The sequence below is a fragment of the Nyctibius grandis genome, chromosome 3 (genome assembly GCF_013368605.1).
Source record: "Nyctibius grandis isolate bNycGra1 chromosome 3, bNycGra1.pri, whole genome shotgun sequence".
Taxonomy (NCBI): Eukaryota; Metazoa; Chordata; class Aves; order Nyctibiiformes; family Nyctibiidae; genus Nyctibius; species Nyctibius grandis.
The window spans coordinates 18,189,712-18,214,943 of NC_090660.1; the positions used below are offsets into that span (position 1 = coordinate 18,189,712).

A 25,232-nucleotide genomic window follows, 5' to 3' on the forward strand; every position below is an offset into this window, starting at 1 on the left:
AACTTCTAGGTTGTTCCTTGCAATAACACAGAAATTCCCCAGGTGTTCTGATATTCTCTCTGATGACAATATGTTACAGTAACAGGAAAGCATCTGATTAGAAATGAACACTAGACTTTTCTGATTACTTATATCCTACTGGAAAATTTTATTTACAACTCCATAAACAAAATATGCAACTTTGAGACAGTGGTAAGTAATTATGAGGGTTTTTCTAATCAAGATTAAGTCAGCAGCAACTTGAACTTTGACACTTATTTCTCCAATTTTAGCAGGGCTCTTCATCTTTTAAAGCTAAATCTAATAATGTGTAGCGGACAGTCTTCTCAAGTGTCTCAGAATGGTGCTTTAGAGAAAAAACAGCAACACACCTGGTCAAGTAGGTTTGTACAGTGCTCTGGGTGCTGCTGGACAATACAGCTTTTTCTTCTCCAGTCCATTACCCCATTTTGCTCAGAGTGCTGTGTGTTAAGGCTATCCAGTGAAGAACATTTTGCACTGCTAGTGCTGCTGAAAGGAAAAAAACAAAAGTTATGCTGATGTGAACAAACTTGCAGGCTTTTCTTACAAACATACACATTTTTGCATCATGTTGGGAAACTGTGGTCTTTTGCTTTCAGAAAACCCTAGAAATTCTCAAGAGATTTAAAAGATGTAAATTACAGGTGTTCTTGTGCTCTAATGTTATACTAACGATCTGAACATAATTGGAGTTCCTTTTTCATTTGTCTACTATAATTTGATGCAAAATTCAGAACAACAGAATTTGTAGAAAACAGTACTTGAGAGAGGAGTTTCCATGGATATTTCTGCACACAAAGTCTTTTTGTTTGCTTTTTTTCATACCAAATGTGGGGAAATCTTCCAGATGAATTCAGACTACATTTCTATCATCTTTCTTCCTTATCATTAATGACAAAGCTTGAATTACTTTGCAATCCCTACTTCAGAACTCATGAAGCATTTAAGAAAAGAAGCGCATGGCTACTTACAGATCATACTGCAGCTGCGTTTGTTTGCATTTCAAAATAGTCGTCTTGCTTTATATTTTTACCTTCAGGATTGCTGGTTTTGAGTAGTGCTTGGAAACCAGGGTTGCTAGGTTTGAGTAGTGCTGGGAAAGGGGAGTTGCATTTGGCATTTACTTTGGACCTTACAATGCCTTCCACTGAAGCTTCTCTTAACAGCAGCCGGTCAGAAGGAATATTTAACTAGGTCCAAGAGCACTGGTCAACAAAGACTGCTGGAAAAACAGTCAGGGTGCTGACAGAGTCAGTAGGGTACATGAACTTATGAACTTTTCATCTATCGTACAGAACCATGCGCTACTACTGACTGGATGCCAAAAAAAAAAAGAAAAAAAAATGAGTTAACACTTTAAAATTCTTATCAAAATACATATGCTGATAATTGAAAGTGCTTTTTAATTCAGGACTGTTGGCAAGCTGCTTCAGGAAGGTTACTGCAATATGAAATGTTACTTAGTTCCCATGATGCCAGAAATCTAGCTCACTCCAAAGCACAAGACATGCAGAAGTTCCAGTAGCTACTTACCAAATACCTCTGGAAATAAGTGCTCAAACTACTTAAAAGATGTACAATAGTATATTAAAAAAATAGTTTAAGAAAATGGTGAGAACCCAAGAAGGTCCCAAAATACAGACACGAGCCCCTGACTGCAGAGATATAAGCAAGGTCACTTTAGAAACTTCTGCCGAATGGAGTTAAGTGAATCTGCTGCCAAATTTGCAGTCATTTAGTGTAAGCTGTGATCCTACTAAATTTTTTATTTCATACGTCTGATCTCATTTCTACCACTAAATTTTTGGACCTTTTCAAGAGTAAGGCTGCCATACTGAATAAAAACAAAAGGCAGACAGATGTAATGTACAAATTTTCCTGAAATGTACCAATGCTACTTGAGATGAACTGCTCTTTACTCTAGACAGTTTTATACAAGTTGAAAAGAGAAAAGTTTAATTCAGTGCCATTTCTTTAGAACCCACAAATAGCAGACACAGACTTTAAGACGACAGACACACAACGCGAACAGGAGAAGACTGACAGACCTCTAGCAGTCAAGTAGTAAACCATTTTCCCCTCTTAAATAAACAGAAAATAATAGCTAGCAATAAGAATTTCTATCACAGAAGTCTGTCGAAAGGCCTCTCCCTGTCTCTCCCACCTGACAAATCCTAAACTACAGTCAGCTTTAGTACACTTTATTATACAATGAATATGAAAAAGACAATTTTTTTAATTAGTAACTATATGCTACTAAGTTTGGATCTCACTCTTACGACTTCATAGTAGGCTGTATATCCACTGGTATAATCAGAGATTTTGTCAGGATGACATTCTATTCTTGAAGAAATGTAAGTTGAGAGTAAGTAGGAGGGTTAAAAAACAAAACAGGAAAAAAAAACACTAAGTTGCCTAATTGGTGGTAATTTCACAAGAATCTTGTCTGGTAAAGATCTGTGCACCTCAACCACCATTGTTTTGTGCTATGTTTATTTTCTAATTATTGTAATTCCAGGTAATTCCTCCCCCCCACAAAATACATACATTTTACAGATATAACAACACAGAACAACACTGTAAACTACAATAAATTTTACATCCATTTTTTTCTCGTAATATAGTTGAAGTATTGCACAACTATGTGCAAACATATCCAAAGTTTCTGGTCAAGATACATTAATGGGTGAATTCACATTACATATGTCTGATTACATATGGTCATATACCATATGATTACATATGGTCATATATCTGAAAGCATATATAAACTACTTTAATACGGTCAAGAAGTGCTTCCACTTAAAATGGACATAAACCAGCAATGTATACATGCTTTTGCGACTAAGCAAGGGAAAGAATGCACTACCTTCTCCTATTAAGGTCATCTTTGAAGCTACTGAAGAAAAGGTTAAAATCAACAGCACTGGAAAGTTTCAGTATACGCACGTGTGTGTGCGCACATGGGAAAAATACATGCAATACAAATTTATGTTACTCGGCATATAAACACAAATCAAAACATCAACTTAAGTAGTGCAGATTCACAAAATTTGGGAAGAGAGTTCCAGATGACCTAGACTTTCAGATTTAGAAATAGGACCTTTTGAAATATTTTTCTAATACAGATTAAGTTAATAAAGCCCCCCACCCCCAACCCAACAAAAAATAAAACAAGAACACCCCACCCCAACCAAAGAAAACCCCACAAACAAGCTTTAATCTAGAAGGAAACACATACTCTCAAAGCACTAACAAATGAAGTTTAGAAATGTAGCATGGTCACATTACATCCTAGTACCTACTTGGCAACAGGACTCTTTCCATTGTGTTTCTTGTGAACTGCTGTGTGTTGCATTACATCTGGAAAAAAAAATTAAAAAAGCATAATTTCAATAGCAATTTCTATTTCCTCTTTTAGATCAATCCAACAAATTCATCTTTCCATCACTACCAGACACTTAGCTGGAAAACACCTGCTTTCAGAAGACACCTCCATTAAATAGGCTAGGCTTAATTTACAGTGCTGAAATTAACAGTTTTTGCACAGAGGACAGATCAGTTTGTACAGACAGTATAAGCAGGACTCTTTACCTTCCACTTCACAGAAGAATGAAACAGAAAAATAGGAACTATAATAACCATTTATGTTTGCTCACCTCTATATTTAATCATAACGACTAAATGTGTGACTGAATATCAGCCAGTATGAAAGGATGAAGAGAGAAGAAAGGATTCAGTCAGAAAAGTACAGAATTGTATAATTTTCTCTGAACTGCTAAAATTCATCTCACACATTCTGAATAGTGATGAAGACAAGTCTTACACACAGGTATTGCATTCTGAACCTCAAAATTCACCATGCAATTGGAGCTTTACAAATTACATTTGCCATAAAAAGAGATACTGCCTCAAACAAGAAATAAGAACTTTAGAGATATGGTCTACCCTTTTCTTTATTCCAGCTGTTGATGATCTTAGCCCTCTTGGTAGCTAACATTTTGCCTGAACTCCTCTCAATGCTACACATAAGGCCAAATTATGATTTGGAAAAAAAAACGGAAAAAAACCCTCAATTTTTAAACTTCTAGTAGCACTTCACTAAAATGGCACAAAAGGTGTTCTGAAATGCATTTGTAGTTTCATCAGGTGAACAGATTTATTTTTTTCAAGGACAGCATATAAAACACTGTTTGAGCAATTTCCAAATATATTGTAAATTTACTTGGTGTGTTCTAAACTCTAAAGAAGAATATGGTAATGATTTTTTTAAATAAGAAAAAGCTGTCTGAACTGCATATGTGGATTACTGATTGCACGTAAGATCAACCACAAGCTTCCTATGAGTTATTAATGTGCAACAGGATAAGAGTGGTGTCATTCTGCGAAAGCTAGTGTAAGTGTTCAGTGGTCCATATTCACCTATCAGTCCCATTTCTCATCCTTTCCACCTAGCAGAAGCTTATACTTCTTCACTACTGAAAACAATGGAAAACTGGCTTGCCATTCCTTTCAGAATGAAACTACTGACCAGCCACTTGGCTGCTGCTTCCACATGTGAACTGTTTTTGAGGTATTTGGAAAACACCAGCTTTCAGACCGTAATCGATACTCGCTACAGTCCCAAACCGTTCTTATTAACAGTCCAGAGTATAAAAGCAGCACAGGTTAAGAATAAGAAAAGGAAAACGTGAACATCCTTTCTGTGTAAAACTAAAAGCTAGACAAATTTGGCATATTTAATGCAAAAGTCTGCAACTCTTGAAATGCTGGACTCAACTTCGAACCCTGGTAACTGAAGAATAGGTAAAGACATGAAAAGCTACAAACAATCTTGGCTCAAGAAAATTGTAAAGTATAGCTTCCTGTTTGCTCAACACAGCTGTGAACTTCTGCCTCCAAGCTCTCTATGAACACCCCCACTCCTTGGATTATATAGCAATCTCCTAAGGAAACTGCTGAAAGTATACAAAAATCCTTCATTTACATAGCAGATTTCATTCAGATCTCTCAGTTTTGTACCAGTGAAGAAATCAGTCAACTGTATGATTTCCAGAACTGTGGTAAAATTTCTCAGAGAAGAACCACCTTTGAGTACACAACTACCTTCCTCCTGACTTGAAGCTTCTGAACTGTCCTCCTTGAAGTGTTCTGGTGCCTTAACCGTCTTCAAAGAGGGTTGAAAGTTACCTGCAGAGAATAAAGTTCACGTAGTAACTTTATAGATATTGAACAACTAGACAGTTCCTGAATGCTTGCACTAAACTGGAAGCTAGGGAAATGGAAGACTGAACTTACTGGTTTGCGTGTGGCAAGAATTTGAACACTGTCTCCACCAAAGCAGGCCATCTCCAAGAGTAACGGCTCTATGGAGATACTTTTATTTTGAAGAAAAGAGTGTGCGAAACAATTTTAAAGCTATGGTGCAATTTCAAAAGGTCGGGATTGTGATTATAGTATTAGAAATATTCTGATTATCCTGCACTTTTTTTTTTATATTAGATTCTTTTTATAATCCTTTCGTGTTACAGCAGGAAATGGGAGGAGACCAATGATAGTTACTAGAATTCTTCTGCAACAAGTTACACTCCTCCATTGTCAAATTGTTCACCTGCCAAGAGACCTAATTTGGGCTAAAGTCTTCTAGTGCCCTTAACACACTCTTCACAAACAATTTTTGCCTTTTTATGCCAAACAGGATAGAAAAAAGAAGTGGCAATAATATTAACAGTTTTGTTGCAAAAATACCACTGCCACGCTCTAAAAAAGGACTTAGTTTAGTAATGAACCTAACTCTAGGAGTCTACTGTTTCCCTCTAAAAAGTTCCAAGTTAGTGCAGGTAAAAGCATCTGAAAGCTGTCGCTTAGGAGCTTGAAACGTCGCTAGGAAGATCCTTCTGAATATTGTCTGCATTGAAGATACTAAGTCCTCATAGATCATGCTCTAATAAAGTCTACCCCAACCTGAAAAAGTGTTTAAAATAACTGATGTTATGAACCAGAAGGGAGCAAATTGATTTCCTCCTTAATGGAACCATGGCGGCATAATTACACTTACTGAACATGTTATGCAGTGTGAGATCCCAACTTTTAGTTAAGGTATAAAGAGCCTCCACTGAATATAGAATTTATTTCCACATAGGCTTTACTAAAACCATATCCTTCAGAAAGAGTGAATATTTTTCTATTTCTGTGAAGAGATATTTTTATCCCCAACTCTAAATAGTGACTGAAGACCAATTTAAGCCACAAACGCATTGTCTGTCAATTAATTCTGCACATCCGATTTGAGAACTATGATCAGATTTTTCTTAAATATATGTTTCCTCCCCCTCCTCCAACACTGTCACCACATCCAAAAAAACCACCATGGGCTAACTTGCAGTTGCCAGTATTAGCAGGATTCCAACAGGAAACCTAGAAAAACACAGAGGCCACCAATAAAAACCCTCATGAGTCACTTAATTGTGGTGATTTTGGAAATAAGCAAGGCAAGTACTTTTGTCTTACTACAGCTTCTATTAGCCTGCACCATAGGAAATGTAACTTGAGCTACCCCAGACAAGTCATCCAGTCCCCCTTCTCAAAAGAAAACCAACTATGCTTAAATTTATCGCACTATTTGTCTTCACCAAAATTGTTCTTAATGTCTAACTCAATGTCAGGGCCCTGAACCATACCAATGTGCTTTGCAACCTCTTCCCCTGCCCTCTCAAGGGCTTCACCTGCCTGTGCTCAAGATCCAATCTGATACAGTGCAGTTTTGCAATTTTAAGTGAGACTGCTGGGAAAAGAACTGGCAGAGGCCTCATCCAGGGCCTCCATCCTTTGGCTTGGGAGCTGCATTTGAGCAGCTCGGGTACACTGCAGCCATGCTTGTGCGTGGCCACGTACCTCGCTAATCCTGTTCTTAACCCTGACCTACTGGCTTGTTTTTCTGTTTTGACCTCAGACCTGCCTCACTGCTTTGGACTTGCCTGGTAATCACCAGAGTCTTGCCTCCCCCTGGTCCTCATCTTCCCCATAACAAGTTAAGCCCAGGGCTTTCTATCTTATCCAACAGAGAGAACAGATCATCCTCTTTACATTACTACTCTTTGGTATTTGAAGACTTAAGTCATCTTCCATTGGAGTTTTTCCTCCTCTCTGCTAAACAATTAAGTTCCTCATCCTACCTGTCATGCATTCTAGATCTGACAAAGTCTCATGTACCAAATTATTTATTATTATAAAAATTATCTGCTTATTATAATACTTCCTGCAGAATTGACATTTGTCCATTTTACCCTTCTGATCTACCTACCCTGCAGATCATTTCTGCCCTGCACTAACCCAGTCAAGTCTATCATGATGGAGCCCGGCACGGGTTCATTTTCAGACCATATCCAATTATAATCACGTACAGCAATGCATTTGCAAGTCTTTCCCACCTAGATGTAGCAGCCTACAGACTAAAACATGCATACCCTGTGCGGTGTGCCTACCACTAACATGAATCTTTCTGGACTTCGGAAACTCTTTCCTCCCCATGCAGCCTTTCAGTGCAACAGAGTTGCCAGAATTTTCACAGCAGTAAATTCCAGCCAGTTTCACAACCATCCTGGACCTCATCAGCTTAACATTTTCATGAAACTGCCATGTAAGAAGGTCCTAAGTGTTACTAAAAAAAAAAAAAAAGGTCACAAAACTACCTACAGCTTCTACTCTAATCACAATGCCTCTTATCTCATCATGGAAAGAATACATTTGTCACAGATCACACACAGCGTTTCAAATTAAAGTCAGTCATCATTCCTCTATTTTCTTCCAAGCACATATGAGCAGTCTGTTGGAAAACTCCAACTTATTCAATTCCTTACTAAGATCTTCTGAAACTTCTGAGGCAGTGGCCTCACAGTCAGTACCTTAACTGTCATGGCGTATAACATGCACCGAAAGAAGAAAAGATTCAGCAGAAACAAAGATCACATCCTAAGGCATCCATACAGAGAAGCTAAGTTTAGGTCACACAAACAATTTGTGATACACAAGTAGGTAAGAGGCCCACCAAGGAAATCTCTGCAATGCAAATACTCTGGCAAGATTCTGTATGTTCTGAAATTAAGGCCACTCCATCATTTATGTACTATGTACACAATACAAATCTTAGTTTAAATATCAAGACAAACACTTCATCTATAAAAGAAACGAAATAAAAGAACAGATGTGATTTTTAGGGTCAGCTCAAGTTTTTTTCTTCCAACATTTAAGATTTCTTAAAAGGAAAAAGTCCCAAACTGCTGCACACATACTCAATTCATAATTATCTACTTTAACAGCATGATGGTACAGAGGAGAAGAAAGAAAGAAGAGAACACAAGCTGATGCTACATAGCATGTTCCCACTGTCAAAGGCATGAGTATCTGCTGAAGCGACTATTCATTGGCAGGGAGTTCAAACATAACCAGTGGAATACAATGTAACATGAATATATAATTATAAAAATGTAATTAGGCACAACAGGAAGAACAGTTTTTTATAGACTTCTTGTCATATAAAACAGTATTAGGATATTTCTTACTGTGAGTGTGCAAAGATTCTGATGAAATTGATTGGAAGAAGTTGTATACTCTCTGATTCTGCAGAAAAGCTTGCGATGTATTTGAAAATAGCTGCCTGAAATTTAAGTGAGAGTTTGTTAAACTGTAAGTAATATTCCATAGAAAGAATACAAAAATTTACTACAGTACCATTTAAGAACAAAGTAGGCAGTTCTTAAGAAGTCTAAACACTTCAAATTCCACGTTCAGCATAAATATTGTTAAATGCTACTTTTGAGCTATGTTGTTTAGTGCTAGTGTAAGGTCAGAGTACAGCCAGTAAAAGAAATTGGTATGATTACTTTTTTTTTTAATTTAAAAGGTTTGTGCTTTTGAGCCAGCCCAACTCAAACATTTCAGCGACCCGTAACATTTTATCAAAGAGGAGTTTGGACTGAGTCAAAAAGCACTGGACCTTATATTTTAACTTTTTTTTTTAACTGAGAACACATTTAATTTCTCCAAACAATGCATTTCTTCCTTAAATACACTTACTTGGTTAAATACAAAGTTGAATTCACCTATAATATCAGTATTTGAGTCTCATAATTATGCCCAATAGCAAAGGGTGGGATTCTTAATATTGCTCCGCACTGGTCTGAGACTGTTCCCAAGAGGTCAGTGACAAATTCTATCAGCTTTAGACAAGAAAACAGGCCAAGAATGAATGGTTTTTCCATCCCACACCAAGTTTTCAGTTATTGCTTGCCAGGAAGCACTGCCCAGTTCTATTTTTTTTGGAGGAGGGGTGAGGGAGAGCAATTTTTGGCCATTAGGCACATACTTAAGACCCCCAAATAAGTATATATTTATGCTAAACTGACACTGTAAGAAAACAAGATTTGTATACAGTAATACTCTTAGCACGAGATTATTCCCATAGCATTTCAGTATAGTCACAACATAACTTGCAAATTGCAATTATAGTTCCATACTATAACATGGTTGGATATGTCCAAAGGTTATCCTCAAACTGAATCTCTTGGGTTTGTAATTACTGTGCAGTGAGGCTTCACAACCTTTCTGTATTACAGATACGTTGTCTTCAGTCAGCCTCTATTTAACAAGTTTGTTCATGTAAAACCAGAACGTCTATTAGCCAAAATTGTTCGCACAGATTTAGTTTTTGGCTTGACAATCAAGACAATACAGACAGACAAATAATATCACAGATCAAAATAAAAGAAAACTGGGAGGGGGAAGGTTGAGGCACGCAGCAGCTCCCTATATTCTTTAGCTAAGCTATTAAGACAAAACCCAAAGGTCTGATATGCTTGGACCCACAGTACATTCTGAGTAGGAGCTTGAAAAGCAGTGCCTGATTCTTCAACAAGTACCCTAACTCAAGAGACACTGCCTAACCTGATGAATAATTTAAGTTGTTCTGACCAAGGCTGAACAACTCTGACAGAGAAGAACAAACGTTAACAAGATATCCGTAGCAAATAAAAAGAACAGGGAGGCACGCCCAAATTCATACTGCTGTTCCGAGTTACAGGATTTGATCAAGACGTCCCACATTCCAGCAAGCAGTCTCATCACTAAACAGCAGGTTTTGAGGTATGGGCCATTTTCTTACAAATGTGTGAGCTACATTTAATTTTATATACATGCTTGTGCTGGTTTTGGCTGGGATAGAGTTAATTTTCTTCATAGTAGCTAGTATGGAGCTATGTTTTGGATTTGTGCTGGAAACAGCGTTGATAACGCAGAGATGTTTTTGTTATTGCTGAGCAGTGCTTACACAGAGCCAAGGCCTTTTCTGCTTCTCACACCACCTCACCAGCGAGTAGGCTGGGGGTGCACAAGAAGCTGGAGGGGGGGGAACACAGCCGGGACAGCTGACCCCAACTGACCAAAGGGATGTTCCAATACCATATGACGTCATGCTCAGCATATAAAGCTGGAGGAAGAAGAAAGAGGGGGGACACTTGGAGTGATGGCATTTGTCTTCCCAAGTAACCGTTACACATGATGAAGCCCTGCTCTCCTGGAGATGGCTGAACACCTGCCTGCCGATGGGACGTAGTGAATGAATTCCTCGTTTCGCTTTGCTTGTGCACACAGCTTTTACTTTACCTGTTAAACTGTCTTTATCTCAACCCATGAGTTTTCTCATTTTTACCCTCCCAATTCTCTACCCCATCCTGCTGGGGGGGAACTGAGCGAGCAGCTGTGTGGGGCTTAGCTGCCAGCTGGGGTTAAACCATAACAATGCTTCACTATTACTGTTTATTCTTTCCAAATTCTCTTCCATCTTTCACTCTATCCTATCACAAAATCAGAACATATGTGCTCTGAGTTACTGTTTCTACTATTTCTAAATATACCCCTGTATAATGAAGGTAAGATCCTCATAAAAGCGTCAATCGTTGCTATATAATACTGCTCACAACAAATATTTTCATAATTGTATGATTACTTCTAAACAAGTAATCCATTAAAGTTTAATAAGAGTCTCAATTTAAACAAAAGAGAGTCAAGAGTATCTATTTCATCACGGCCTTCCCATTTTCTTCACAAATTGTGTTTAGGCAGCAGAATTTCCACTGTCCCTAAAAGTCATCTACTTTGACTTCAATCACTTTTCAGGTGATGCATTTCATGTTATTTCCTAAAATATTTACCTGATTATGGGCTCAAGATCAGCATGCCTTCGTTCTTCCCTCTTCTGAAAACCCTGATTTAGTGCTCTTAAAATAGTCTTGTCAAATGCTTCAGAAGACAGTTCCTTTGGGAGCTGAGAAAAAGGTTAATGTTAAAAAGTGAGTAGTTGACATTTGAAAGACTACATTTGTTCACCATCAGTCTTGATATCTTTTGGTATCAACAAGAAACTCTATTGTTCCAGTTTGAGTAAGGTAATTTACAGACTAAAGGTACATCAAATCATCATAATTTAGTTTTGCTAGAGAAACACTTTGCTGTAAAGCCTCACATCAAATCCAAGTGTAAGATTGTCTAAAGTTCTGTTTGAAACAACTATATTCAGAAATTTACCAATACTACGTTCTTTTCCAGCCTTTTTTTTGATTTAATTTCTTTAAATCTTTCACATACAGAAAGCAGGTCTGAAAATAACATTAAAAAATTACCAGGGAGGACTGAATGCACTGTACTCACTACCATCGCTTAGCTAGATTAAATTATTTTAAAGAAACAGGAGTAGAAAGGAGACTGCTTCAGTTACATAATACACTACACTTCAGTGGGCAATATTGAGATTAACCAACAGCAAGTCCTTCTCCAGCTGCTATTAACACTGAAATTTCTTATGAAAATTCATTACAACTGTTTCCAATGCCAGTATTACAAAGTGAGGTCTGATGTCCTAGGTTCAGAAGGCAAAATTCTTATTACTAAAGGGCATGTCTGTTTTAAATGAAAACTATTCCCTAGAACAAAGATTTTTCACATTTACAACTTCCAAAATAATGTACTTAAGTATATTAAAGCTGATCACATTTGTTAATTTATGTTCTAAAAAGTCTTTTAATTTTGGGGCAATTGAAAGTAAACTGCCATAGCGAAAATCCTTTTTCCTAAAGTTAAAAGCTATTGCTAATCTGGTTAACATCTGCCATCAGTTATGATCAACAGCACTAAGTAATATACACTAGAGCAGCATCTTCCTCTTGCATATCTGGAATATGCACAATCCAGAGTGCCAGCTGGATATTACATCCTGCTAGTGGTGCAACAGCAAAACACTTAGTTCTGTTACTGAATGAAGTGCTACTAATAGAGAGACGCTATGTCTAGTGTAGATAATTGCTTGGTAACATACACAAAAGGAACTTCTGGAATCCAGACAGACAGGTGCTGTTAGTATCAGATTAGTACAGTGCTATTGCACCTGAAGTGCATTAGAAAGAAAACCAGAAAGAAGTGCTGAAAGCAGCTGTTCTAACTGACCCCTTCAGCTTTAATATGCTCTGCTGAGGAACTCTGACTGAAGAATTAGTATTAACCAAAAGGTACCAAAAAGCTACTGCGGAAGCATGGCGACGAGCAAACCTCCTGTCCTGGTGTTTTGTATTTAAATTTGCCTCCGAAAACAGCCACAACTGTTTTTTTCTTTAGAACTTCCATTAAAAGAAATTCAGTTCCTTCTGTAGTTAAAGATTCAGTTATACAAACACAAGATTAGGTGCTTAACTTATCTTAACTTCAGGTAATGAGACAGCCTTGTTACCTACAAGCTTATTAGTCCTTCCATATATGTGCATAATTTCCTACATGCAAAGAACTTTTTACACTTATCACCTAAGAGAAGGTGCTCTTTAAATATAAATCATCCAAGTTATCCCATTTATTACCATAGTTTTTCCCACCAATGCTTCTATTCCGAAACAATTTTTACAGTTACCTTACTCCTATCGCCCACAACCTTGGCATTTCCTATCAAGTATCTTGACCATTCTTTTCTGTCCCTAGGAAACTGAGCATACTACTTAACAATGCTATGTAGACTGGAAAAAAGAATAGCAAAAAGCCAAAATTAAAGCACGTGTGAACTGGACAGCATTCATACTTCTGCAGTGCTTTTTAAAGCAAGATCTAAGTTTTATCCTGCTTTATTTAACAGTTCTCTCTTTCTTCTCTACTTATGGCTGTCAAACCAACACAACCCAAATATATTTTTCAGCTGTGCACATTCTCCACAGAACACCTCGGCAAGCTCATAGCAGCCTGTAGTTGTCCTCTTGTCCTGCCATCTTCTATATATCTAGACTTTTCTGGAGCAGTCAAGCCAGCACATGGAACACTCCACATTCAAAGAGCTGCCATCAGTCAAACTGCACAGCTCTGCAACATTTTGGATCCTGTCTGTTTGCCTGGCTACTCCTCCCCCCGCAGCAGCAAGTAGGTACTAGAGGGTCTATTTCAGAAACTGGTGTTTGTGTTTATTTTACAGGTAGGCAAACAGGAGGCATGCAGCTGAACATTCATCCCAGAGCTGCACAGGATCCCATATGACAGTCCTGCTTTTAAGGTTCTCTTCAGGAGCAGATGCGTGTACCCTATGTTGTGGGACAGCCCATCTGCAATCAGACATGCCATCCGTAATTCAAATCCCCATGAACCGAGCTCTGGGAACTCATGGAACTAGATAGTCCAACTAGATTAAAGCAGCAGTGAATACTCACTGCTTCATTTCTACAGTGCTGGAAAACATAATGTTGCTAATTGAAACAGTGAACAAGACAATGACCTTTGTACAGTAACTGGCTTTCCACTTGCAATTAACACTGCAGTTAAGGACAGTAGATGCCATCAAAACAAGCCCAAAACAGATCTTTCATTAGTGCCCTGAACAGTGAGGAGTTTAAATACAGAATATCCCAGAATAGGTAGAACCCAAAATATTAGACACCAGCAATGAAACACACAGTTCGAGGTCATCACACTCATGGGGTCTACATGTGGCCTACACACACAAATGCATTCCCTGCTTGGGGTGGGGGAGTGAACAACTTGGAGAACTTTTATAGTTTTTAAACATACGCACACAGAAATAGTTGATAGATTTTCCTCAAATTTAACTCCTTGCAACAGTGAATATGCCTGCCTTTGTTCTACTGAAGAATACAACAGTAAAATTAAGACCTATTATGCTCATGGTTCTGCCTCATTAATTAAAAACAACAAACGACACTCTTTAAGGTCATCTAACAGGGATACCAACAAGCAAACAAGCAGTACTTGTACCTATACATTAACTCTGTGGGGAATATTAAAAACTCATCTGATAGTTTTATGGTGGTTGAACTAAAACTATAAAAGCAATTTCAGATGAGACAAACGATCTCCTCCTGGGAAACTCCCCAAACATTCTGTTGATCTTCATCTGTCAAGCAGCTCTACCACAGTATACATAATTTAAATGGTTAATACAATTGTGAAGTACAAAAATCCAGTAGCATGCTTTTGTTTCTCTAATTACATCCCAGAAATCACAGCTCTCCTAGATTACTTCTGAAGTTATAAACCTGATGTGTAAACACTTTTTTTTATATTTCAATACATACTTTTAGCAGGAATTCCTGAAGCTCCTGGTGTGTTTTTGTTACACATGTTACTGAAAGATCGGACCAGTTTACCTAGTAAAGAAGGAAAAGAAAATGAGGAGTTTCTTTTTCCAAATATCACACCAGTTAGCTGATCTTAACACTTCCATAAATCTGACGATCTCGGTATAAGAGTTAACACTTGCAGATAAGTAAATACCAGGCAAAACAAGGATAATGGTGTACTTTTTCAAAGACTTACACTAGTTTTGAGTGTACATTTTAAGATCACCCTCATGTTATTTGTAGCTAAAGAAAGTATGAAGAAATTGAGGTGAATGCAATGGAGTCCCTGAAGATTACTGACTTACTGACTGAGAAAGAAGCCAGGCAGAAGGCTCTGTTATTACAGGACTTGTATCAAACAGACATCATTAACTGCAAAAAACAGGTACCAGAGAAAAGGACTGTAGGTCAGACATACTAGATTGGGCTCTCGCTGCCGTTATCATCAGTTAAAACAAAAAAGCGAAAAAAAAAATCTCTCTTTGTTTATGTTACCTATAAAATAATTTTAGCTGCCTTAGGCTGGATTCTTACATGGTCACATAGAAGTTGTTGTAGGGTACAATTCGTAAAAAGTACTGCAAGTTACTAAAGAAGTTACTCAAGAATCAGACAGCATTTTGGGATATGCTTGTATAAAATTTCAGTAGCTTAGTCTTCTGACACAACATGCAAGTAGTAAAACAGCACCTTCACATGCATATTTTGAGAAAAAAAAAAGTAAGCTTGGTTAGATGAGTGCTGCCTGGCTTTAAGCCCACTTCTGGGCTTAAGATTCCCATTACACGCATGGGAAGATTCTGTGTAATGGACATGGCAATTACAAACATTCATTTATTCCCAAGAGTTGACAGGATAATGTCAACCATCAACTGCCTTCAATTTAGTCCCCAGAAATGCCAACTACTCTTGGTGCCCTCAGTTGGGAAGCCAAGATTGTAATTGCTGTTATAACCTTAAAAAAAGCAGTGTCTGGGCAAGCATAAAATGATCTGCAGTGAGGAGCACAGTATATACCTGCACAGATGAGGAGAGGAAACTCTTTCCTAAAAGAACTGAGGTGGAGGAGTTTCAAGCTTACTCAAATACTTGCCAGAATATCTCCACATTCCCCCTTTAACAAAGAAATTCAAAACCAACGTCAAATCTGTCTATGTGCTGAATTTTCGAAACAGTTTTGTGACTTCAAATATGAATAATCCATATGGGTATTCTGTACAAACCTCTCCTAGCTACTACTGTATTTTACCTAGTACTCAGTTCACAGATTATTTGGACAAAAGATCTATGACAAGGCTGAAACACTTGGGCAAGTTAACCTTTAAGACTTTGAAAGCTAAATTCCACATTACTGTCCTCAGCAAAAGAAGAGTGCAGAATTTTCTGGCAAATTTCACCTTCAGACATGATCAATAACAAGGTACCTGTTGCCACTACTTTACTTCAAAAACAGAAATAGTATACAAGTCAATGTAACTCTAATTTTAAGCTTCTAGTAATACCAGAAAAACCAAAACTCTGTAATTCACATCCATTTAGAGAATACAATATCAAACTTTGGGATCAACACATCAGTTTTCAGCTCACAATGGCATTTTTTTAGTTTGCCTCTTCAAAGAGCTTCCATGACCCATGTCAAATGGCCAGTTACAATGTTTGGTCTACACCATTCTCTTGTTCGGGAAAAAAAGGTAAAATTTAACTCCATGTTCAAATGTTGTATATTACCAGACTCACATCTATTGGCCAAATGACTCATATGTTAGTCAGTCCTCGCTAAGAAAATTACTACTTTGATTCAATTAGAACATCACCACCAACAGTCTCAGTAGCTATTACTTAACAACTACAGCCTTTAATAACCAGACCTCAATACTAAAAGCTTCTTTTCTGAAGTAGTAAGAAGCAGCATTTCAGTTTTGTTTAAAATTCACTCACATAATTGTTTTATATGTTGCCTCTGGCTATTATAACACACGAAGACTATACTAGGTATGCCTTCAAGTTTGTTGGCATTTTTTTAGCTTGTTTGTTTTTACCTTAACAAACAAATGCACTCCCAAAACAAACAAACCAACTCCCATTTTTGTCAAAAACCACAGAGGCCATCCTCTTATGGTAAACATTCATGAAAAATCTAAGATGACCATAAGACTCCAAGTAATATATAGCTGCAGACACAAGAACTGTGCTCCTATGCCACTTGAGCAAACAACTACTTTTAGAATTCTTTGTAATGCTTATCCCAAATTAGCAAAAGCCAAGTTTCCTGAAGTGCTTGGCTTCATATACCTGGATGTCACATACCCGGCTATACCTTCCCACCTTATGCCCAACAATTACATAAAACACCTGATTTGCACACAGAATCCAAGAGAATCATACGATAATTCCAAGAATCTCTGAAGACCCTAATGTAATTCAAAATTTCCTTCTAAGTAGGTATTAGAAACAAGCTGTATAGACCTACAATACATAGATATCATGAAGACAATTACTTTAACATTCTGGAGGTTATTTGCTTACTTTGAATGTGTACTCCAGATGTTTGTCAGCCCTTTTTCTTGGTACTCCTTTCAGGGTTATCTTCTCAATGTGTACAGCTGAAAGAAAAACACCTTATTGTACACACTGAAATTACAGTTTGAAAATGTATCTACTTACCTAGCCACTCTGAGAATCACCGTATGCTATTTACTGACTGACACACCCCCACTCTTTCTCAGATGCTATTTTACTATAAAAAGCTGCATGGGGCAGGTGGAACCTTTTCTCTACTAAGTATTTCTCTGGCCTGACCACAATCCCTTCATTGCAGATCATGGGAACCTGTGCATTACCCAAGAGCTTATTTAGACCAAAAGTCACACAAATACAACAATGTAACCACTATAAGTGAAAAGATAAAAGTTAGTCAAATTGAGTCTTTACTCCAAGCAGTTAACAAGTGCTGATAAAAGCCAGTGACAGTGCCTTCCACATCCACATTCCTGAAACACCTAGTAGTAATGAGAGCAAACTAAGGCAGAAGAACCACATTGCTGAAAGGCACTCAGGTGGAAGGAAACACTTGGGGAAAGTCTGAAGGAGAGAGAAATGAGTGTTAGCAAACAGAAAATTAAGAGGAGAAGCAGGAGGCTACTACAATAGTACTGTAAAGAGTATCATTAAATTGAACTGAAAAGGAAGAAAGATACTTTAAAGTACTTGCTACTTTAACATTCCTTCCCCATAGTCTACTGCGTTCAGCAATAGGCAAGTTCTGGCTGTGACTTGGTAAGAAGCAGCACTCCTTGCTTTCAGGGTCTGTAGTTTTTCTTGAGGGCACGTAACATTATCCAGGTAATACTCTATATAAAAACTCCCATGTAGCCGAGACGGGCTTTTCACTTTTCCTGCTATGCTGGCCTAAGAATTCAACAGAATTTTATTCCTTTACAAGCATGAACACATCTTTACACGTATAGAGCTTTATTTAAAAAACCAGTTTGACCAGCCCTACACCATCAATGCTTCCTTTCAATGCTTTTGAAACTTTTTCTTTTTTGGGGGGAGGTGGGTAGTGTTACCAGCTAACGTCTTCCTTTCAATTTTTAATTGCATGTTTACGTGGGATATATTAGGAACTACTCATAACAATTAAAAAAATAAAAAAAAATCAACCTCCTACAAGTGTGTGTTACAAAGCTTACCCTTGGAGATTAGCTAAGTACCATTTTATCTAACTTAAACCTCTTTAATGAATTTTGTTAATTCATTGAATTTTGTTAATGAATTTGAAAATTCATTGAATTTTGTTAAATCAAGTTACAATTAAAGTATCATCCCCATCAAACATGCCATTTCTAAGAGAGCTAAGTATTGGCAACTTCCTTAAAGGAATAATAAACCAGCATATAAGCCTAGCGAGAGCATTACAGCTTCCAATTCTTTTAGTAGAAAGACTGACAAATACTGAGTGCGCTGGTGCACACTAGTTGTAACCCTCTACCTGGGAGTCAGAGCGCTAGACGATCAGTTCATTTTTATCAGGTAATGAAGATTAATTATTACAAAGCAAAGAAATCTGAGATGAGCTAAGGATGCCAGACAACAACATACATCAATGCACCATGAAAAGCCAAATGCTTAGTGACCTTAATTTTTACCTGTCTAGTATAGATTAAAAGCACTGTTAGAAAAAGGACTATGGCATAACACAAGTTTTGGTGCAGTAAAGTTTCTTAATGGCCAATGTTAAAATTGATACCATCAGCTGAGTTGATATTTGTAAGTTGATTCCCATGATGGAACTGAGAATAGTGGTTTAAATTGCATTTCACTCCATGCGTATATTTAGCATACATAATTATGGAAACTAACACCATTAACATTCACAGACAAGCTTCTTTTCTAATGAGATTGTGTTTATTTTAAACTATTGAATGTTCTCAATGCTAAATGTATTTGTCCTCAAGTACAAAGAAATTTATAGTAGTAGTACAATGTAGTACCTTCAGCTTTCTTAACTTTTTGTTGCTGTTGCATGCTTCATTGCAATAAGCGATACAACAGGTAATTACAGTGTTGTTGCTGCACAGCTTTAGCTCCACAATTTCAATAGACCGCTGTAAAATTCTGTTTCCACAATCACATTTTAAATATTCGAAACGGATAGACTGAGAATAAATGTTTGAATATACAAAACATACAAGCCAAAGGGGCATGTTATATCTCTACATCTATTTTGGACACAACACATGCATTCAGGACGATTAAGTCAAGCATGACACTGCTTTCATTATAAGTGTAAGTCAAGATTTCTAAAAGTCATATTCATCACAGCTGAGAATAAAAAACATGTTTTATTATCAGTGCTATTTCTAACCCAGTAAGGAGATTTCTGTAGCGGGGACTCTCTTTCTATCACATACCTGTATAGCAAATACCACAAAACAATTCTGATCCTTCACTGTAGTTTCTAACTATCATAATACAAATGCTGAGAAATATTTAAGCTCTTTGCTAGATTCAATTATTCAACTTTTCTGTGCTTCTGTTACTTAATCCAAGAGCATTGCTAAAAAGAGTCTCCCTTTTGTGTTTCTAATTTGTGAACAGGAACACTTTGAACTCTGTAAAAGGATTTGAAACAGGTTTGTTGTCTGTTGTCTGCCATAATCTTTCTCTGTGTTTTTTTTGCGAGGAATCAAAACCTTCAAATTGCCTACCTTCGAAGTGTAATTAAATCTCCACAGTAGAGACAAAAGGACATTTAGGAGGACAAAAGGAATAGCAACAGTTTTACCAGATTGTCAGCTCTTCACTATCTGCAGGATAGTGTAGACTAATTTTGTGTAGACAAGTGATTCACTAATCTTGGTGGGAGAATATGGGTAAGAATAAATCTGTTTTCAATAATGCTCATTTCTTCAAAGAGAAGCAACTGTGCTGGCAATTGCACAGAAGAGTTCTGTTTACGCTCTGAAGCCTTGTTCTCATTCTCCCCAACACAGCCAAAAGACGACTAACTCCTAGTGAAAGCCTCTCACTTCCCCAAACCACCACTTCTATAAAACTTTCTAATATGTGTTTGTTCTTTCTTTGTTTGTTTTTTAAGACTAAATACAACTGAATCAAGTGGCCAAAGCTATCCACAGTTTCACAGTATCTTCATGTTTAGTTTTGCTTAAAAAATTTAAACACTGTCAATACAATAGCATTATTTCTTATTTTCTCCCAAATCCCACCTCTTTTCTCAGGAAGAAGCCCATTTGCAATCAATTTTCATGTATGCAGTCATTAGTAGCTAGCAGCTAACAAGAATGACAACTTGTTATAATAAAGACCAAGTAGGCAGCACAGAAGCTATTACACTTACCAATCATTGCAGTTTCTCATTCAGATGAAGAGCAAGACAGATGCAAGATTTCTACAACTCCAGGCAGGGTTTAGCATTCAAAAAAAAACCTTAAAGTGTTCCTCAAAAGAAACTTCAGACAACATACCTTCTCGCTGAGGTCTATGGGAAGCCACTGGTAGTCCATCATGAGGTGCTGTGGTTCGTTCTAGCAAACTGGTCTCATTACTTGACATGCAGTCACTATGGGAAAAGTCATTCTAAATTGAGAAGAAAAGAAAACAAGTGTCTTAATAGAATGTATATTATCAAAGCTTGCTCAAACCAGCAGAAATTACAAAAAAAAAGTCCTTGTTTGGTATTCTACAGGAGAAAAACCTGAAGTTCTTGACAGCAGCAAAAAGGTGATCATTAGCCATTTCAGTTCTTACTGGTTTTATTTATTAAATGTCAGCTATAACCTCCCATGTTTCACTGACCTTATTTTAAAAATAGAACAGGGTGGGGGACAGATCATGTGCCTTTAGGGTGTCTCAAAGTGGACAATTCAAGATCATCAGCTCAGAACTTCAGTGTTCATTTACTGTTAGTATGAACTCTTTCAATTACTAACTTGTGAAGTCATCTACTCACTACGCTCTAAACATATTCTCCTCCATTATATTCATGCCCTATATCTTCAGCCTGCCACCTCTTCTACATTGGAAATAATGAATAACTGTCTGGAAAGTCTATCAGGACATACGGTCCTAACAGCTAAACCCATTTAACATTCAGAACACAACCAGTTGCCACCAACACCCTCTCTTCCATAGAGAAAAGGACAGACTGAAAGCTCAACTCTCTCCACATCTGCATGCAGACTTCAAGATTATATGCCAAGAATTACTATTGTTTTAATACAGTGGATAAGGAGGGACAGAACAGAAAATCATACGAGACAGGTAGCATGGACAGATAGGTAGGAGAAGAAAGAACAAACTAGGCTAACAATGGTAAAGTATTAGATAAGCATGGACTTCAAGTGGTTTCTCTAGGATAACAAGAGCCTACATAGTTTTTCCCAAATTAAGATAAAACATTAATGTATCAATTCACATGTTCTTCAGTGACCAGGTCTTGTTAAAAAAACAAACTGAGCAACCAAGCTAAAATTCAGAAATGTTTTAAAGCATCCAATGACTTTAGATGCAACTGTTTTTGCCAGTTGACCAGTGTATTTCCATGTTTCAAGGAAATGACATATTGCCTTAAAAAGATACATCCACAAAGAACTAGGAAATACTGGAAGTTACTAGCAAGTTTCCGGTAAACTATTTTAAGACAGGCACCTCTATTTATATGTAACAAGTAGCATAACACATGAGCTTAGCAAGTACCTAAATGCCATAAATATACAAATACCACATTGATGGGAGCAGCAGCAGCGCAGAGGGGGAGAGAAGGTGGTTCTCTGTTCAGCACCACAAATCAACCAAATACTTTTTTTTATTAAGCTAAACCAGAGGGCAGGTTTCTTGGCAAAGCTTTCAAAAGAAGCAAGTTAAATAGAGGACATTCAATGCACCACAAATATTTAGCAGCATGAAAACTAGAAGGTAAATAAATATCTATCTTATTAGTAGCTCTATAAAACAAGTAAAATTCCTGGGAGAAATGGATAGTATTTGGAGCAGATGTATATTGAAAGTTCAAAGCCTGTTCCTCTCATTCAGGATGAAGAACATTGCCCCACTCAAAGACCTTCATAAAATATAGGTAGAGGAAAAATATAAATCCTCAGACAGTACTCTCTATTTTTAAATAGAGGAAGCATAAGATTCTGGAAATAAGTGCCAGACTATACCCGATTTTTTTTTTCCCTGAAGCACTTCTGCAACATGATGAGACAAACCATCAGCCAAGACTAGTCACTTTGTTTGGCAGAGAGGACACCAAGACTGTCACAACAGGCAGACCAGAGTGGGGAAGCACAGAGGTGTCAAAAGACGTCGGAATCCCCTTGCAGTTTGTGAATTCTTCAATTAACTTCTTCAGATTTGACAGATGTACCAACTACAGCTGGCTTCATCTTACAAAACCAGCTTTACATCATCTATAGCGTGGGTACAAACTATGGCAACTCCTAACAATACATTCAACTCATTCAGGACCCAGTGAGCATACAGGCATCAAGCCTGCCGTGGGCACACTGTGAATCTGACTTTCATCAGTCACATCAACAGCAGTAGACAAACTAGCAAGTGAACATCTATGTGCCTTTAGACCACACCACAGATGGTCTGAGGAACTGAACATTTTAGCCGTTTCATCTAAATCAGCATACTGTTTGTGTTCTACACTCAGGGTCAGTAATTTCAGGTTTCAAAGCAATTAGACTTAAAATACAGAGCATGCTTTGTTTCCTCAAGATAAACTCACACCAGTCAGTAAACAATCCCAGCAAACATAACTGACCAAAAGAGTTATTTCATGCTTCACACATCTAATAAATCATGAGTGCAATGTCAGACTTGGAATAAGAAAGGAAAATAGCTGTGCATCAACAAGACTGCATTTTAACAGCTTTAGCAAATTTGCTAGTTTAGCTTAATTTAAAAAAAAAAAAATTAACAAGCATGCTCTGGAGAGAGCCACTTTCAGATCTCCTCAAGACTCCCATTGATACTGTTTTGTCAGACATTTCATAACAGCTGTGGACATAACCAAACCCAAGTACTTCATTTTTTAAGTGTTAACTCCCAGTCATGCATTATTCACAAAACTGTTGGCATTTGAGCATTAAAGTTATGCTGGTAAAACCATGATTCATTTAAGACTGTCCATAAAAAGCACTACTACTATTATTAACTGGCTGTGTCCAAACCACATAAGCTAACAAGTTTAGCACATATTTTGGTATGAGGGTGAATGTCTTCCTGACATGAAATCAAACAACTGAACCAAGATTTCTACAGAAGTTCAATGTCAATTCTCTGGTAGAATAACACCTTAAACTACAGCCACATGCTTTGCCAAAAGCAGCTGTGATATCTTTCTTCCACACTGCATACAGAAGAGGACAGACATTTGGATTAACTCTGACAGAGGCTCTCAAACTATTCGATTTGTTTTACTTTTCTAAGATGTCTTCTTCCATCTCTGAAATCATGATCGTAAGAGCTGAGGCAGTGCTTCATTCATTTTAAGGAACAAGCTGAGACTTCCACCTAATCAATTACGGTTTTTTAAAATTCACAAATGGATCTAAAAACAATTGAATTTAAAGTCAGACCTCCTTTTGCATTCAAAGTCAGATTATTTGTTTTGATTAATGGAAAAATAAACTACAGGCTATTCTAATAAAAAATAGCTAGTTAAGAAGTCAGAGAAATTGTGTGCAGTTTTTAGAAGAGAGGTGTGGAAATAAGATTCACTTCAAAGATGTATTCTGCTTAACTCATGTCAAAGAAGCATTAAATATTGCTGCTACACCTCCCAGTACTAGAAAACTACTTCTCACCTAGCATATACATACTCTTTGTAACAGTGTTCAAATATTTTTGCAGAGAATTATTCTAGAATGGTTACTTTTAACCCATGGCAGCATTCTATACCAGGCGAACTACATCCACATCTGAAGGCTCCCTCTAAATAGCAAAATTATTACACAGTTCAAACCTCAATTTAAACAAGTCCTGATATTGATGATTTTATAAATCATCATAGCTGTAAAAAAGTTCATAGTTTATTCACTTGAAAATTTCTTCACCTAAAAAGTTAAACCAGTAATATGTACTGCATGTGTTCTGTGAATTATAGCTTTCACAATGCTAGTGGAACGCAGGAGGTGGACAGCAGGGTTACCCCCAGGGCAGTCATAGCTTTACCTTACAGCCTGCGAGGGTTGTTTCTGTGCCAGCTCCAGATCCTACCTTAAGCTGCATTACAACTCTCTACATTTGGTGTTAGCTACTGTGACAGTCCTACCTCAAACACTCACAAGTAACTACAATACAAGCGGCACTATCAGAGCGGACAACTCTAGCATGCAAATGACTGGAAAGTCTAGGCAGTCTGGAGGACTAATGAATATTAAGAGTGACATCGTGGGTTGCTACCTGGTGCCAGTCACGCCACAACCGCAAGTCCCTTAGAACTGGGTATGCTGCCGAGGTGTTCCTGTCGATGGTCACGCTGCACAGCGCTAATTGCGCTAGTCGTTTCCTGTCAATGAATACAATGTATTCACACAACACATGCAAGTGTAAGGTTAATTCTTGCATAAGCAAGGCTTTCACATGCAAGGATTCACTGCAGCTCAGAGTGCTACTGCTAATGATTAAAATACAGTGAAGCAAGAAATGTGGGTGGCCCCAAATCAGTTGCCAGATAATTAATTTGATAATTGCACAGATCTTTGTGACGGGCTAGAGGATTAACTACATTTCTCCTTGAAAGTGAAATGAGCTAAGCACTCTAAAAATCATCTGCTTTCACAATCTAGACCAGAGTTTTATACCCAAGACATCTTTTCTCATATGGTTGAAAGCAAGTATGATATTAAAAAAACCCCACCTATCACTTCACATGTTTCCCAGGACTGTAAAGACAAGCACCAAATGTCTAAAGTGGAGAGCCACCCTGCTCGGAAGCATGTTGCTCTGTATAACTAACGTATGTGAGCTGAGCAAATCTCAGCCAGTCTACACATGACAGATGTCCAAACTCTGCCT

At 37.5% G+C, this 25,232-nt stretch overlaps 1 protein-coding gene across 4 annotated transcripts in view; it reads right to left on the bottom strand.

Moving 5' to 3' along the window:
* Positions 1–25,232, bottom strand: part of ZCCHC2 (zinc finger CCHC-type containing 2) — a 48,939-nt gene that overhangs the window by 14,057 nt on the left and 9,650 nt on the right. The window contains exons 2-9 of one of the 4 annotated variants that reach the window (XM_068396548.1): positions 20,666–20,777; positions 17,205–17,281; positions 14,634–14,705; positions 11,229–11,341; positions 8,583–8,677; positions 5,128–5,211; positions 3,327–3,384; positions 372–507 (exon numbers count right to left, since the gene is read on the bottom strand). In XM_068396548.1, coding sequence (XP_068252649.1) covers positions 372–507; positions 3,327–3,384; positions 5,128–5,211; positions 8,583–8,677; positions 11,229–11,341; positions 14,634–14,705; positions 17,205–17,281; positions 20,666–20,777 — 747 coding nt within the window. Of the gene's footprint in view, positions 1–371; positions 511–3,326; positions 3,385–5,127; positions 5,212–8,582; positions 8,678–11,228; positions 11,342–14,633; positions 14,706–17,204; positions 17,282–20,665; positions 20,778–25,232 lie in introns of all 4 variants that reach the window. The other 3 variants (XM_068396547.1, XM_068396551.1, XM_068396549.1) reach the window with 3 other exon arrangements.